This window comes from Ammodytes marinus, assembly GCF_949987685.1.
Source record: "Ammodytes marinus genome assembly, chromosome: 7".
Lineage (NCBI taxonomy): Eukaryota > Metazoa > Chordata > Actinopteri > Uranoscopiformes > Ammodytidae > Ammodytes > Ammodytes marinus.
Genome location: NC_137211.1, coordinates 13615048 through 13628586, shown reverse-complemented (window position 1 = coordinate 13628586; position 13539 = coordinate 13615048). Strand labels below are relative to the sequence as shown.

General features: G+C 37.5%; 2 protein-coding genes across 2 annotated transcripts; one reads left to right on the top strand and one right to left on the bottom strand.

The window, feature by feature from the left end:
* Positions 1 to 130: 130 nt before the first annotated feature.
* vma22 (vacuolar ATPase assembly factor VMA22) lies at positions 131 to 2915 on the bottom strand. The gene is made up of 5 exons (XM_080030671.1): positions 2656 to 2915; positions 2451 to 2554; positions 2260 to 2372; positions 1968 to 2159; positions 131 to 815 (listed from the first exon to the last, which is right to left on the bottom strand). The coding sequence occupies exons 1-5, from the start codon at positions 2773 to 2775 to the stop codon at positions 646 to 648; spliced, it is 699 nt and encodes a 232-aa protein (XP_079886797.1). The 5' UTR covers positions 2776 to 2915; the 3' UTR covers positions 131 to 645.
* A 983-nt stretch (positions 2916 to 3898) lies between these two features.
* Positions 3899 to 5561, top strand: ebp (EBP cholestenol delta-isomerase). Its single transcript, XM_080030465.1, has 5 exons — positions 3899 to 4055; positions 4315 to 4640; positions 4730 to 4766; positions 4854 to 4984; positions 5093 to 5561. The coding sequence occupies exons 2-5, from the start codon at positions 4331 to 4333 to the stop codon at positions 5302 to 5304; spliced, it is 690 nt and encodes a 229-aa protein (XP_079886591.1). The 5' UTR covers positions 3899 to 4055; positions 4315 to 4330; the 3' UTR covers positions 5305 to 5561.
* Positions 5562 to 13539: the final 7978 nt, after the last annotated feature.

The window sequence follows — 13539 nt, the reverse complement described above, 5'->3', positions numbered from 1 at the left end:
CTCTGCTTTGAAATTATAGGCATATTTTTGGATTGGACTTCAATATTGAGAATAGTTTTTTTTTAATACGTAGCCATTATTAGGCTAAATATTTATTAAGGGAAAAGCAATACAAATACACATAGGCCTAAAAATGAAAGACAAATAATTAAGTACATGTTTTTACAACATAAACCATCATACAATATAGCTTCTCAACATGTTGGACTATTTTCTCTTTCTAGAAAAGAGCTGCAGAGGATGTGGACCATAATATATTTAGCAACTTATAAATTGATAACCAAAACTGGATTATTTTCATTAACTTTAAAAAAAATGTTTTGACAACTTGGCATCCCTAAACTGGATCTTATTAATGGATCCACAAATGATTAGTAAATTATCATTATTCATTGAAAACATTTGAAAAAGATTGTGTTTATATTTATTAATTATTGAGTCTACAACACAGGTTTTATTGAGTCAGAGTAAATCCCAGCCTTCTCAAACACATCCATCTCAAACAGGCCACATATTTATCGGTAAAACAGCATAAAACAAGACAATAATTTTAACCAATAAATCATTCAGTGGGAACTACTACAACTTCTCTTCAAAATCCTCTACAATGGTGATTTTTGAGTTCAGTTAGCCGTGAAGCATTATCTATGACGCCAATGTCTCGCGCTCTGTGGCCACAGGCTCTGCCACCTCGTCCAACAGGGTTTTTGTCGCTTGCTGCTGGACAATGTACTTGCTCTTCATGTTTTTCAGCTGTTGTCTGGTTTTTATAACTGCAGTCTGAAGGGTTGCAATCTCAGCTGACAGCTCTATGACTGAAATGCAACAGAAAAAAGGAGAGATAATAAAGGATTAGGGAAAGCAGTAATACACCAATAGATAGGCCTATATCCGATATTTCATTTGTTTTTAAACATTGTCACCAATATATTAACAGTGGTCTAAGTATAAGCCTAGTTAGGAGTGTTGTGTCACATGCATGCTGTGGCAGCATGCCAATAAGATGTTAAATTTAACTGCATGCATATATCCATTGCTATATATAGCCATGTGTTGTAAGTATAAGCATGCACTACTATACACATAGATATCAGTATATATATTGAGAGAGAGAGAGAGATCCATATATGATTCTGTGCTGAAGATATTCAAGGACATAATGTGGCCCTGAAATCAACACATTGTAACTAAAGAAAACACAAGCAAATGGCAAAAAAAGACGCTGCTGCAAATAAAGACAATGCAGAAAATCAAAATAGAAAACCTGCCAAATCGAACAAAGCAAAACAACATGTGTCCAGCAGACACTAAAATTAAATGAGATTGCTCAGGCATACACATTAAGTGGGGATACAGTTAATTACTCCATGACATAATGTGGTACAGACTAGGTAATTGTCAATTGTTTCTTATTGTGTCAGTTTATGTGAATGTGGAGGGTAGTGTATTGCAAATCTCTGCATTCTGTATCTTTTAGCTAATGTTCCAACATTGCAGACAGGTTGTCATTATTGTGTGACTCTGTATTTGCAGCATGCTTAGTTATATTAAATACATTGGTGAATGTTTTATTTCTCTGGTGCATACTTTGCTATATACACAATATAACGTACCCCATGCTTATTTTCAATAAAACAGTCAAAGTTACCATGATATTATGGATAAATTTTTCACAAGTTCAAAAAAAAATGTTCATAACAAAAAAGTAATTAAATAAGCGGGTCACAATTTACTTGACTTAATGTTGAACAAATGGTGAAGATATGTAACAGTAAATAAACAAATAAATTAAAATAACACGCAGGAAGGTGCAAGGTTCATGGTAATTTGAAACAAGGATACTCGAGGACTCGGAGTCGATCACTCACGAGTCACGCCCATCCATATTAAGCACATATTAGCAGAAAAAAAATGTAGCTTTAAAACAAAAAAAGGATACAAAACCTTTAAGAAAATTAACAGCATACCTTGCTTGAAGGATGACTGTGCTTGTTTGAGAGATTGTGGCACCAGAATCCCAAACCATTTCAGTGGATCTTGCTGAGGATTCTGTTCACTTTTTCTTACTGGAATCACTTCAGTAGCTGTCACCCTACTTGCTTCTTCACTTGCATCTCTCTTTGCAATATCTTTTTCTGGTTTGTTTCTTCTCCTGATACCTATGAATCCATACGATTGAAAAGATAAACAATATTTAGGTTCATAGTTAATGTAAACAACATGCTAACTCCACAGGGACTGTTACTGTACCAGACTTACCTTCTTCTTGAGGTCCAACATTTTCTATAGACTTTGCCTCTTTTCCAGCCTCATTAATACACTTTTGTTGAGCCCTTTCTGTGCAAAAATCCACGTCAAAATTGTCCAGTGTTCTGTAACACATAAATCTAAGTCAATTTTAATTTGAGTAAACAACATTTACCTCGGTGCATCCAAGTTCGATTCCTCACCTTGCATGAACGCAGACCAGTGGATCTATCTCACTAGCATACTGAAGTGCAGAGACTTGTTTGTTTCCCATGGAATATCGAGCCTTGGAAATGGAAAACCATCCCTGTGTGGGAACACGAAATGGTAACAGAACATTACATATTTCTACCCACATGAATAGGCCTTCTACAAAAATGAAAACTCGTCATGGTTTTTATGTTTTACCTGCTCTATGAGAGAGTTGAGAGCGGCTCGTTTCTCCTCCAGCAACTCCAGCTGGTCCATGAAACGGAGCAGCTTCTCGTCCATTAACAGAGATGATTCCTCAAATTCTGACACACCCATATCGACTTTTTATACTAGCCTGAGTACCTTCTCAAACAAACAAGTCAAAACGCCGTAGTTTCTTCCAGAAATCTGCCGCTTAACGTTAAAAACAAACCGCAACGGATCAAGATCATGGATTGAAATCCAAGAGGGGTACTACTTCCGTGTAGCATGTGACGCATCGTCACGTGATGTGGTTAACGTCAAACGTCCATAGCAGTAAAACAACGAAATCATGATAAAGTATTACACCTTTAAATGTATGCCATTAGATCATTTGGGAGAGTCTAGTAGTATTAGTATTCTATAGTAGCAAATACCAATGATGTGCATTTAAAGACATAAAAACACAAAAGAGTAGTTCCCATACCGGGAGTCGAACCCGGGCCGCCTGGGTGAAAACCAGGAATCCTAACCGCTAGACCATATGGGACTGATACATACACTTGAGTAGCCTATTTTTTTTATATGTGTAAAATAGATGTAACGAAAACATGACAAACGTTTCCTAAGAAGGAATACCTGATTGTAGGTTACGCAGGGTATTTCTCTGCTTTCTGACACTCGCGCTTAACTCTCTTAACTTTCCCCATTCATTCTCTACAGTACACTGCGTTGCCATCGACATGCAAAAGATGGATCCAATTCTGAGGGCTTCATAAACCCTTATGTTAAAACTGGCGGCACCACTCCCTGTTGCTCGCCGTGTTCGAGTACTCTGCGTTGTGGCCGCGGCAACCCTGGTTCGAATCCGGGACACGGCAGGGATAACAACCTGACACGGTAAGGGGGAATTCTTTCTACTTCTCATTCGAACACATTTATCTTTACCTTGGACTAAGGTGAATGTATACATACAAATTCAGTGGACTGAGCAGATGAAAAAGTTTCATGTGAAAAAAGTTATTCATTTACCATTGCAAACATCTTTCCTAAAAGAAGGTAATGTATTTTGGAGTACGAGACACGTTTCATTGGTGGGGGTAGCAGCGACGACGTACATGTTCCGAGAGAAAGAGCCAATCAGCGGGTCAGAAGATCGCATGTGCTGCTAGCGCAACGCATGCTGTCGTGTGATTGGTCTTTGCAATCACAGGCAAACGCCCCCTACTCTTATGAGTTCCGCGTTTGAATGTATCGATCTGCACTGTGAACTGTATTGCCGTGTAATTAGATCTCGACAGATGTGGAATTTTAGACGGTCAAAACATTATAATTTTTGACTTTACGTAATACTTTTAAATGCAAATAGACGACAAACTCTGTGCGCCTGGATCCCCACTTTGGTAGCTTCACTGGTAAGGAAAAAACACATTCATTATATTGATTTTGCCCACTATTGACCTCGTTGAATGTAACCTTACCTGTTATAACCAAGCATTGTACATTTGTGATAAATAACGTTTCATTAACTCAATGCAAGTTCATTGCAATGAAGCACAGTGAATAGTGTGCTCAATCATTTTATATAACGTGAATGCATATCATCTCTATAGTCATATAATGTGGATTTATTAAAATTATTATTATCATTATTTTTTTTACTGTTGACAATAGTTCCTTGAAAGAGATTATGGATGCCGCATCAGCAACTGGACATCTACATCCCTACTGGCCACGGGACCTTTTGATTCCCACCTATGTTGCCAATGACCGATCTATGTCAGAGATCCTGGTCTTCCTGTTTTCTGTGTCTGGGCTGTTTCTGCTTGTCACCTGGCTGATCACCGGCCAGAGAGGGGCCACTGGCAGGCTGGGTACATGGAGGCGTCTAGCTGTGTGCTGGTTCGCCGTTTGTGGTTTCATTCATGCCGTCATTGAGGGCTGGTTCTCACTGTATCATGATATTATTCCAGGAGACCAGAGCTTCCTGTCTCAGCTGTGTGAGTACTAAACAAAGAAACGAAATGTTCATTAAAGTGTATAAAATGGAAAGGTGCAGTCTGAATGTGCTTTTACTTCTCTCTCACAGGGAAAGAGTATTCCAAAGGAGACAGTCGATATGTAATGTGAGTTCATCTTTGCACAGAACCATGATCAAACTTTGACGTCAAAAAAGGAGCTGGAACTAACTGTAATTGTTCTTATCTATCTAGAGAGGACAACTTCACTGTGTGTATGGAGACCGTGACTGCATTGTTATGGGGACCTTTTAGCTTTTGGGCTGTGTTTGCCTTCATAACTAACAAGCCCTACAGATTTGTTCTGCAACTTATAATTTCATTAGGTAAGAGAGTGACGCTTCTACATTCACTTTTAAGCAAGTTCCCAGCTTTGGTTAGTTTGCTGTTGTTTATCATATTAACATAAGTCTTTTTCCATAATCTGATTCCAGGTCAGCTGTATGGAGCAGTGCTCTACTTCTTCACCGAGCACAGGGATGGTTATTCTCACAGTGAGCTGGGACACCCAATCTACTTCTGGTTCTACTTTGTGTTCATGAATGCGCTTTGGATTGTCATACCGCTGGCGCTCATTGTGGATGCATGGAGGCAGCTATCAGCAGCCCAGACACACACTGACAACACAAAGTCTAAGAGGAATTGACAACAGGAAGAACTGACTTGGGGACTGTAGGACAATTAGCACAGAAGACACAACAGAAAAGAGAACTGGGGAGGGCTTGCCTTTTTTTATGATGGAATATGATTAGTTGTATAATGTTCATGATCGTACTTTGTTGTACTTGCTGCATTATGTGACTTTTTAAATTTGGATACCCACTAAGTGTTCACAGAAAAAAATATATAATTTTAAAGTGCAACTTGTACCTTCTGCCTATGACAATAAAACTTTGAATGTTGTTCTAGCCTTTGTTAACGCTCATGGAGAGGAGCAACATAATACCGTCTTCATTTTGTTAACTTAATAATTTGCACATTTTATGGACTGAGTCCTACTTATTAGGTGATGTTAAAATACATTACTCACACAAGTAGCCTTAGTTCAACTATTTGTTCTTTCTGTCAGTCAAGATTAATGTTAGTGGTTAGCTACTTTTTAAAAATTAGAAATAGATAAATATGTTTAATCAACTTTAAGGTAGAGTCAGCGATTTTGAAGAGCACTTATTGTCAAAACAGTCAATATCTCCGCACAATAAATCCGCTACATGTCCAGAAATTCTGTGTTAATGCAGCCTAGGCTCTGTAAACGGGCATGTTGCTATCTAAAGTGGGCCCCCTGAGTAAAACCCTCTATTAACATTCCAGTGTTTTTTTAACAACATCTTTTTTTCAGCGCATATGTAGGATTCAGGTATATTAGAACATCACGTAATTTGGGACAGCATAAGAAAACAGTGTTGTTCTTCGTCCCTGAAAAGTGTAAGTCAAGGCAAATGGTGTTTATACCTGTGTACACCGTATTATTTACTATCTATGGTGTACACACATGACCAATGTCACATAACATATTTCCTGTGAAATCTAGTCAGCATCAAAAAAGTAGTTGACCCCAAAAAGGAGATGTAATAAAAATGACATAAGTGTTAGCTTGATTTTAATATGAGGGTATAACATTTTAGACACTAAATATTGTCAGGTAAATTGTGACAATGCTTAAAAGGCTACTGAAGTGAATTGTTGCTCAAGTGTATTCATATAACCTGTTAACATTAGGGTCCTCACATCTATGCCAACACAGAACAACAGTAATATAGTCAATTTGTAAGTAAAGTGAAACTATCCAATGATTCTTTAATCACTTTTATATCTTAAACCATGCATGGCCTAGTCTATAAGCCTAACTGTTCACGCAATGATCCATTAAGCTATCATAACACATGTAAAAAATAATACATCAATTCAATTATATCAATTAGACATATGTTTAAGAACAAAATACATCTATTTAAAAATGTTCTTTGATAGCTATCAATAGGTTTGGAGAGCAAGGGCCTACACTAATCTAACGTCACAGATTACCAAACATGCTGTCCCAAATAACCAAACATGTCACTAAAAATAATTTTCCAGCAGCTACAGTAAAATGGTGAACCAGTTTATGACATTGCATGTGATGTCGATGAGGCGATGTAGCCAGACGCAAACGGGAGGCGGTATACAAAGGATTCATAATACACTCGCCCCATTCCTTACAACACTTTTTATTTTTTATTTAACTGTAATTGTTTCAGAGTTCATAGTGACACACTGAATTGCTTGTTGAACTGCGATACCTATTCGTTGTGTTTTTTTCTTTTGTTGGCCAAAACCATGAAATTTCAATATAAACTTTTTTTTCAGAAGCTTTTCTATATTTTTTTCACGTGTCTAATTGAAAATATAGTGGATCAATCTTTCCCAAAAATTCTGCAAGAGGTTGGATGCGGCATGCAAGGCGGTATTTCCCCCGTTGCTTGGCAAGGGAGAACATTGCCTGTGACGTGGATGAGGTGATGTGGCCAGATGCCAACAGGAGACAGGATCCATAGCCTAAATGTCTTCCAATCATTCCCCTACAACACTATGTTTTGTAGAACATTCTACTTGTAACATTTCTTGTGTCTTTGTCTTTGTGTTTTTTTTTACTTTAGCAAAGACCTGAAATACCACAGGTTTACCTAAAATAAAAAATCTGAAGCATTTACATTTTGTTTTCATGTGTGTAGATCAACTGTAGTGAATCAATCTTTCACAAAAAAAATCTGTATGAGACTTTTAAAGTCAAAAACCATCCAAATGACTGAAAACAGCTGTGTTTTGCATAACGCACATCTGTGTGTTGTTGCTGCTAGGAAAGAGTAATTCAAAAGTGCATGTGTGTATTGTTTTGATGCTAAAAACAGTTTTGAAATGGGATTGTTAGGTTTTGTTTCAAGAGTTTCATTTTGCCAAAAGTTAGAAGTTTATCTCCATGTGCTTTGTCCTATTCGGCCTGTGTGTTGGTGTAACCCAGTAGAATATTGGGCCCTGATATATTATTTTATTTCCCATATTATCCCCTTATTTCTCATAAAGTTTCCCCTTTCTTTACTTAGTATGTAATATTCCCTTAGTTCTCATATTGTTTACCTGTTGGGTTATTAAGCTGTCAATCAGTGATTTTGCATTAACTGGAGTCCCTCCTATTGGTTAGAGGGAAGTAAGCCCCGCCCTTCACGTTGCTGTTGTAAATGCGCAGCCAGAACGCTAACACAAGCAGACGAGTGAAAACGAGTGGTGAAAACGAGTCAAACTATAGAAATAGTCAGTTATTAAACTGAGTGGAAGTTGAAGGGAAACATAACCGAAGTGAGAGAGAGGGAATTGATGACCGAGCGCCGGGAGTTTTATTATTTTCGGCCGAGTCTTGGTGAGTTCATGAAGCTAGAAGCTAAAGCTAACGCTCATTGCTAACTGTGCTAGCATGCTGTGTCTTACCACGAGGCTCAGTAAGACTGCTTGTATTTTACCGCTGATGCTGTGTGTGAACCTGACTCTATGTTACTGTTGTACAGTGTTGAAGCTACAGTTAAAGCAGCACATTATTGCACTGATAACCTGATAGAAAATGAAGCTAAGCTATTTTACTTTACTGCTCAATTTATTTGCACTTTACTTTTGTGGTATTTTATGCAATTTGAGCATGCATGCTCTGTTAAGCACTACTTGTGCTCATGGTATGTAGCATATGTTAAAAAAGACTGTTCTTAATGCACTTATTATAGCCTTGAATTAATATTTTGAGGTGAAGCTGTAAGATGTGTTTTATGTTACATGGTGAATAAGGCTTATTTAATCATATTTCATGGTTAAAAGAGTTGAATTGATTTGTAATTCATGGTGAATAGCTAAAAATAATTCATATTTAGTTAAGAGTATAACACATTTCCTATGTTGAAAAAGCTGTACAGTTAAAAAAAGATATTTCTGCATTACTGCAATACTATTGTGTTTCATTAGTATTTGATTATACCATTATGGCCATAAAGAATGTTGTTTTGAGACCCATGTAGTAATAGCCTGTTTTTAAATAGGCTAGGTTTTTTGGAGTCCTTTAAGAATCTGGATCGAATTCCCCTTGACGAGGAGCTAGTGAAGATACCTCTTTATCCAAAGGAGTGGACCGATACCACCTGTGCCCAGGAGGAGCATATCCTTCCTTAACCTCCATCACTTGAGTATATCAGGTGAAAGCGCTCTGAAGCGCCACACATGACCCTTTTGACTTCTGACTTGACATTCCTCTTTTTGACTAATTCTGAACTAAAGGAACAAAAACTTAAATGAGTTTATTTTTTATATTTCTTTATGGACATTTTTCAGCCATTTTATGGTGTTATAAGAGTATTGTTGTTGACCTAATGTTATGGTCTAAACTGTGCAACGTTGCTGAAAATATTTGATTGCACTGAACTTAAATCTATTATTTTTCTACCAAGTTAATACAGACAATTTAAAAGGTACCCTGTGGCTCCAGTTCTTCATTGTGTTGTCATTTAATTATTTCCCTCCTTAAGAACCTAGACACTAGTCCATATCTGAGTACTCTATTGCCCCACTAGGGTTACATTAAGTTTTGACACAGTGGGCCAAAGTCAACAGTGCCACCTACTGTTGTAATACTGTACCTGCATGGAGCGGTGGGACCTTGCAATCTCGGGTAGAATCTCCGAATATATTGAGAGGCACCTATTTGCAGACCCATGGGGAAAGTGGAACTCCACCGGAAGCAGGAAATTCCTTCTTCTTTTTGTTTTACTGCCGGCGTTCACCTAGCGGTGAATAATAACAAGACACAGTTTCCACCGGCTATGGTGCTAGTAGACAGTAAAAGACAGTAAAATAAGTCAGTTTGTTAAGGGTCCCAAGTCGCCAGGACGGTGGTAAAAAGTAGCCTAGATGTTGAGGTAGAAGATGAATGAAGCAACGAAGCTTCCGAAATCCGTCTCTTTAATTCAAAATTATCACAAGTAGCCTAGGTCAATCACATACAAATAAAAACTCTTATAAACAAAAAGTGCCACCACATTAAAATAAACAGCTCATTTTAAAAGTGGGATGAAAGACAGACACATAAGGTGACAGTTTCCATTCTAGATCTTGATTGATTTACCAGATCCCTTGTCCTCTAGTGATCACAGTTTTAATTATTATATAATATCTATATTCATATTAAGCTACTGAACGATCGATGCTCGTCTGTGACTTTGTGATCACGCAAATGAACAGTAACGATAGCGTGCAGCCGCATAATTACATTTCAACCATGCATAGCCTAAATAGCCCATGTTCAGTGGCACAATACGTTAAAAAAAACTCCTGTTAATAAATAAATAAATAATGAGATACATACAATACAATAGGTTTATTAATCTGAATGTAGAGCATGTTCATGATGTGTAAGGTGGCTGCATATGAACGGCACGAGGGCTGAGAACTACGCTACTGATCAGATAAATGATCGGTCAAACGTAAAATCATCAGGAAATGATAAAAACACCCCGATGGAGCTTTCTATAGAGTGATTTTGCTTTAAACTGTACAGGGACGTGTTGTGGCAGTGACTCTTTCTTCAGTCGGAGCTGCAGCGTAAAGTGAAAACCATGCAGCCGCATAATTACATTTCAACCATGCATAGCCTAAATAGCCCATGTTCAGTGGCACAATACGTTAAAAAAAACTCCTGTTAATAAATAAATAAATAATGAGATACATACAATACAATAGGTTTATTAATCTGAATGTAGAGCATGTTCATGATGTGTAAGGTGGCTGCATATGAACGGCACGAGGGCTGAGAACTACGCTACTGATCAGATAAATGATCGGTCAAACGTAAAATCATCAGGAAATGATAAAAACACCCCGATGGAGCTTTCTATAGTGATTTTGCTTTAAACTGTACAGGGACGTGTTGTGGCAGTGACTCTTTCTTCAGTCGGAGCTGCAGCGTAAAGTGAAAACCATAGGTGAAAACAGACTCAGAGTAGGTTACAATTCTGACCAATGAAATGAGTTTGGGGCGTGGCTTCCGGTGGAGCTCCTTTTCTCCATGGGTCTGCAAATAGGTACTCTTGAATATATTGAGGGACTGCCTTGAGGTAATGTGTGTTAGCTTAGCTCTGTGCTATATGATAATTAATTAAGTCCTCCTACATGAAAGTGGACCAGAATTTGAGCTGTTTTTGCTCAGTATGAATTTATGTTTAAGTTTTGTTACTTTTCTACCATGTTTTTCTCCATTTGCCAGTTACTTTCTACCATGTTTTTCTCCATTTGCCAGTTATCTTTGTATGTTTTATTGGCCGGAATAATTCCCGCATAAACTAGCAGACATTATGCTGTAGCCTATTGACAGCAATCAACACGCTGCCAGTGTCATCCCCTCCGCTGTTGTTTTTCATTTAAAAAAATGTGTAGGCTATAGGTTTATATTTTTAACAAATGGTTTTATTAAGATTTAGGCCTAGCGCAAATATTTTCTGATTTTAGTATTTTATTTTGTCGCTTAGTAAAATGTTATAGTACTAAAGGGACAGGCTAAATAAAAAATGGTAATAGCATCAGCATGTATTATTTATTTTATTACAGGAGCCAACCATGTGCACACTGCATTGTTGCTGAAACGTTTTCCTGTAACTACAGACCTAGTTTTTGCAGACTTTTAAAAATCAAAAACCATTGTAACTTCAAATACGGTTCCTCAAACGCGATATAGAAGCAAATTATAAACTAAATTAAGAATGCGCACCGACAGAAACATACAGAAAACTAGTTTAATTTTGAAACCTGTGGACTGAAAATGTTAAACGCACAATAAACTAGGACTACATACGAAAGTCATCCATTTTGTGTTTAAAAGCTACCACTTGATGCTAATGCTATCCGCACGCCGAAATAGCGGCACTTTGCCTCCGTTCGACTGTATAATCGCGTCCAATGGAGGCCCGAGAACAATCTTTCTACAGCCAATGGAATGGCTAGTCCACTCTTTCACGGGCCAATCAAGTCCCGAGGGCATTCTTTCAGGGGCGGGCCTTACTTTCGGGGACCGTGGACGAGCTGTCAATCACTCACTAGCAGTGGGCGAGAGATGCGAAAAAAGAAGAGAAGAAAAGAGGAGAAGAGAAGACGGAGGATAACGGGGAAAGTAAAAGGTATGTACAATTATAATGTTCAGACGTGAATAAATGAATGATTATAATCAGACGTTACAGTTTGATATAATATCATATGTTTCTTTGACAACGAACTTGTTAGGCTACTGTCGCCGTTAAAAGTTTACACACGAAAAAAATGAAAAAAGTCTAGGTATATGTATTAGCTACGTTACAGTTTTGACAGCAAACTTGCTACTGTCGCCGTTTAGTTTACACATGGTAAAATGTAGGCTATCTACCGGCAAATGAATGATTATAATCAGACGTTATGGTTTGATATATCGATGTTTCTTTGACAGCGAACTTGTTACTGTCGCCGTTAGGTTTACACACTGCAGTTAGGCTACTGTCGCTGTTAAGTTTACACACGGAGAAAAAATTTGAAAAGTCTATATAGGCTAGGTATATCGTATTAGCTACGTTAAAAATGATAAAATGTAGGCTATCTACCGGTCTTAATGTTTTATAAACGTTTGTGTTGTTTTAGTAACGTTGCTTTTGAATATGAGCTAAGGAGATAGAAAAGGTAAGGTAACGATCACTGTTTGGCACCAACACTGGCGTTGCCAACATAGCTTTAACTTCACAGCAAACTAGCTAATATAGTAATACTTTTTATTCATAAGTTCCCGACGATGTTGGGGACGTTGGCTAACTGCAACAGTAAAATGTTAGTTCGGGAAGTAGGCTCAACTCACACAGATGCTGTACTTTAATTATAATTTAGAAAATGTACTGACTGTGTAATATGTTGAATGAAAAGTAGTTTTTGCTTTGAAATGTAGTGCAGTCGACAGGGGCTTTTTTCATTTTTTTTTCTCTAATTGAGGTAGGCCTATCAAATGACAAGACAGGAATGGAGCAGTAGGGCCTATAGCAAATTGTTACCAGTGTTTTCAATACTAATTTTAGTCATTGTAAATGAGTAAAGAAAATAATTGGAGACATTGAAGTCACAATCAAAAATAAATGTTACTTAGTTGTGATCATTGTTGAAAAAAACAAAGGTTGAATCAAAGGTTTTAAACTCTTTAGATGTGAGCCTTCCCAGATACCTGTAGTAAATCAAGAGGTGTGAACGAGGGCACCACTTCTTGAACTTCTAAGATCAGAGACACCCTTTGATCACTTTGTTGATTGCTTTTCATCCTCTGTTGACCCTATTCCCATGCTATTACCTGAGCAGGTCTCTGTGTAGTCCTGGCCATGACATCTTTTTACAATAACTCTTTCTTTCACACTTAAAAATAGTTTATTATTATTTATTTATAAAAAGTAATATTTGCAGTATTATTTGCTTTGAATTTTTTATCAAACGTACCTTACTAATGTGTATTATTCTTTTATATTTGAGATGGCATCCAAATCCCACAAAGGAATGGATGACTCCACCTGGCTAAAGCGCCTACATCACTTTGCAGACACAGGTGTATGGCCATCCGGTGAGGGCAACAGACCTGCTCCACAGCAGAAGAAATGGCACCAGTATTATAAAAAGGTAAATTATAAGCGAAAAAGTGTGTTCTATAACTAAGGAATAAAATACCCTATATAATACATGCAAAAGATTTCAAATGTAATAGGACAGTACATGTTGTAATATAGATATACTTATATTGCTAACAGATAGAAAAGTGTCCTCTTCAGCGTAGAGGACAGACTACACTTTTTGGTGGACCACTGAGCTGCTCCTGTGG

Excerpts from the sequence above, each read along its gene's own strand:
- vma22 (XM_080030671.1), bottom strand. The coding sequence starts at position 2,775 with ATGGGTGTGTCAGAATTTGAGGAATCATCTCTGTTAATGGACGAGAAG. Across the intron at positions 2,555-2,655 it reads TCAACTCTCTCATAGAGCAG|GGATGGTTTTCCATTTCCAA; the intron begins GTAAAACATAAA and ends GTTCCCACACAG. Across the intron at positions 2,160-2,259 it reads TGTTGGACCTCAAGAAGAAG|GTATCAGGAGAAGAAACAAA; the intron begins GTAAGTCTGGTA and ends ATGGATTCATAG.
- ebp (XM_080030465.1), top strand. The coding sequence starts at position 4,331 with ATGGATGCCGCATCAGCAACTGGACATCTACATCCCTACTGGCCACGG. Across the intron at positions 4,641-4,729 it reads GAGCTTCCTGTCTCAGCTGT|GGAAAGAGTATTCCAAAGGA; the intron begins GTGAGTACTAAA and ends TCTCTCTCACAG. Across the intron at positions 4,985-5,092 it reads GCAACTTATAATTTCATTAG|GTCAGCTGTATGGAGCAGTG; the intron begins GTAAGAGAGTGA and ends ATCTGATTCCAG.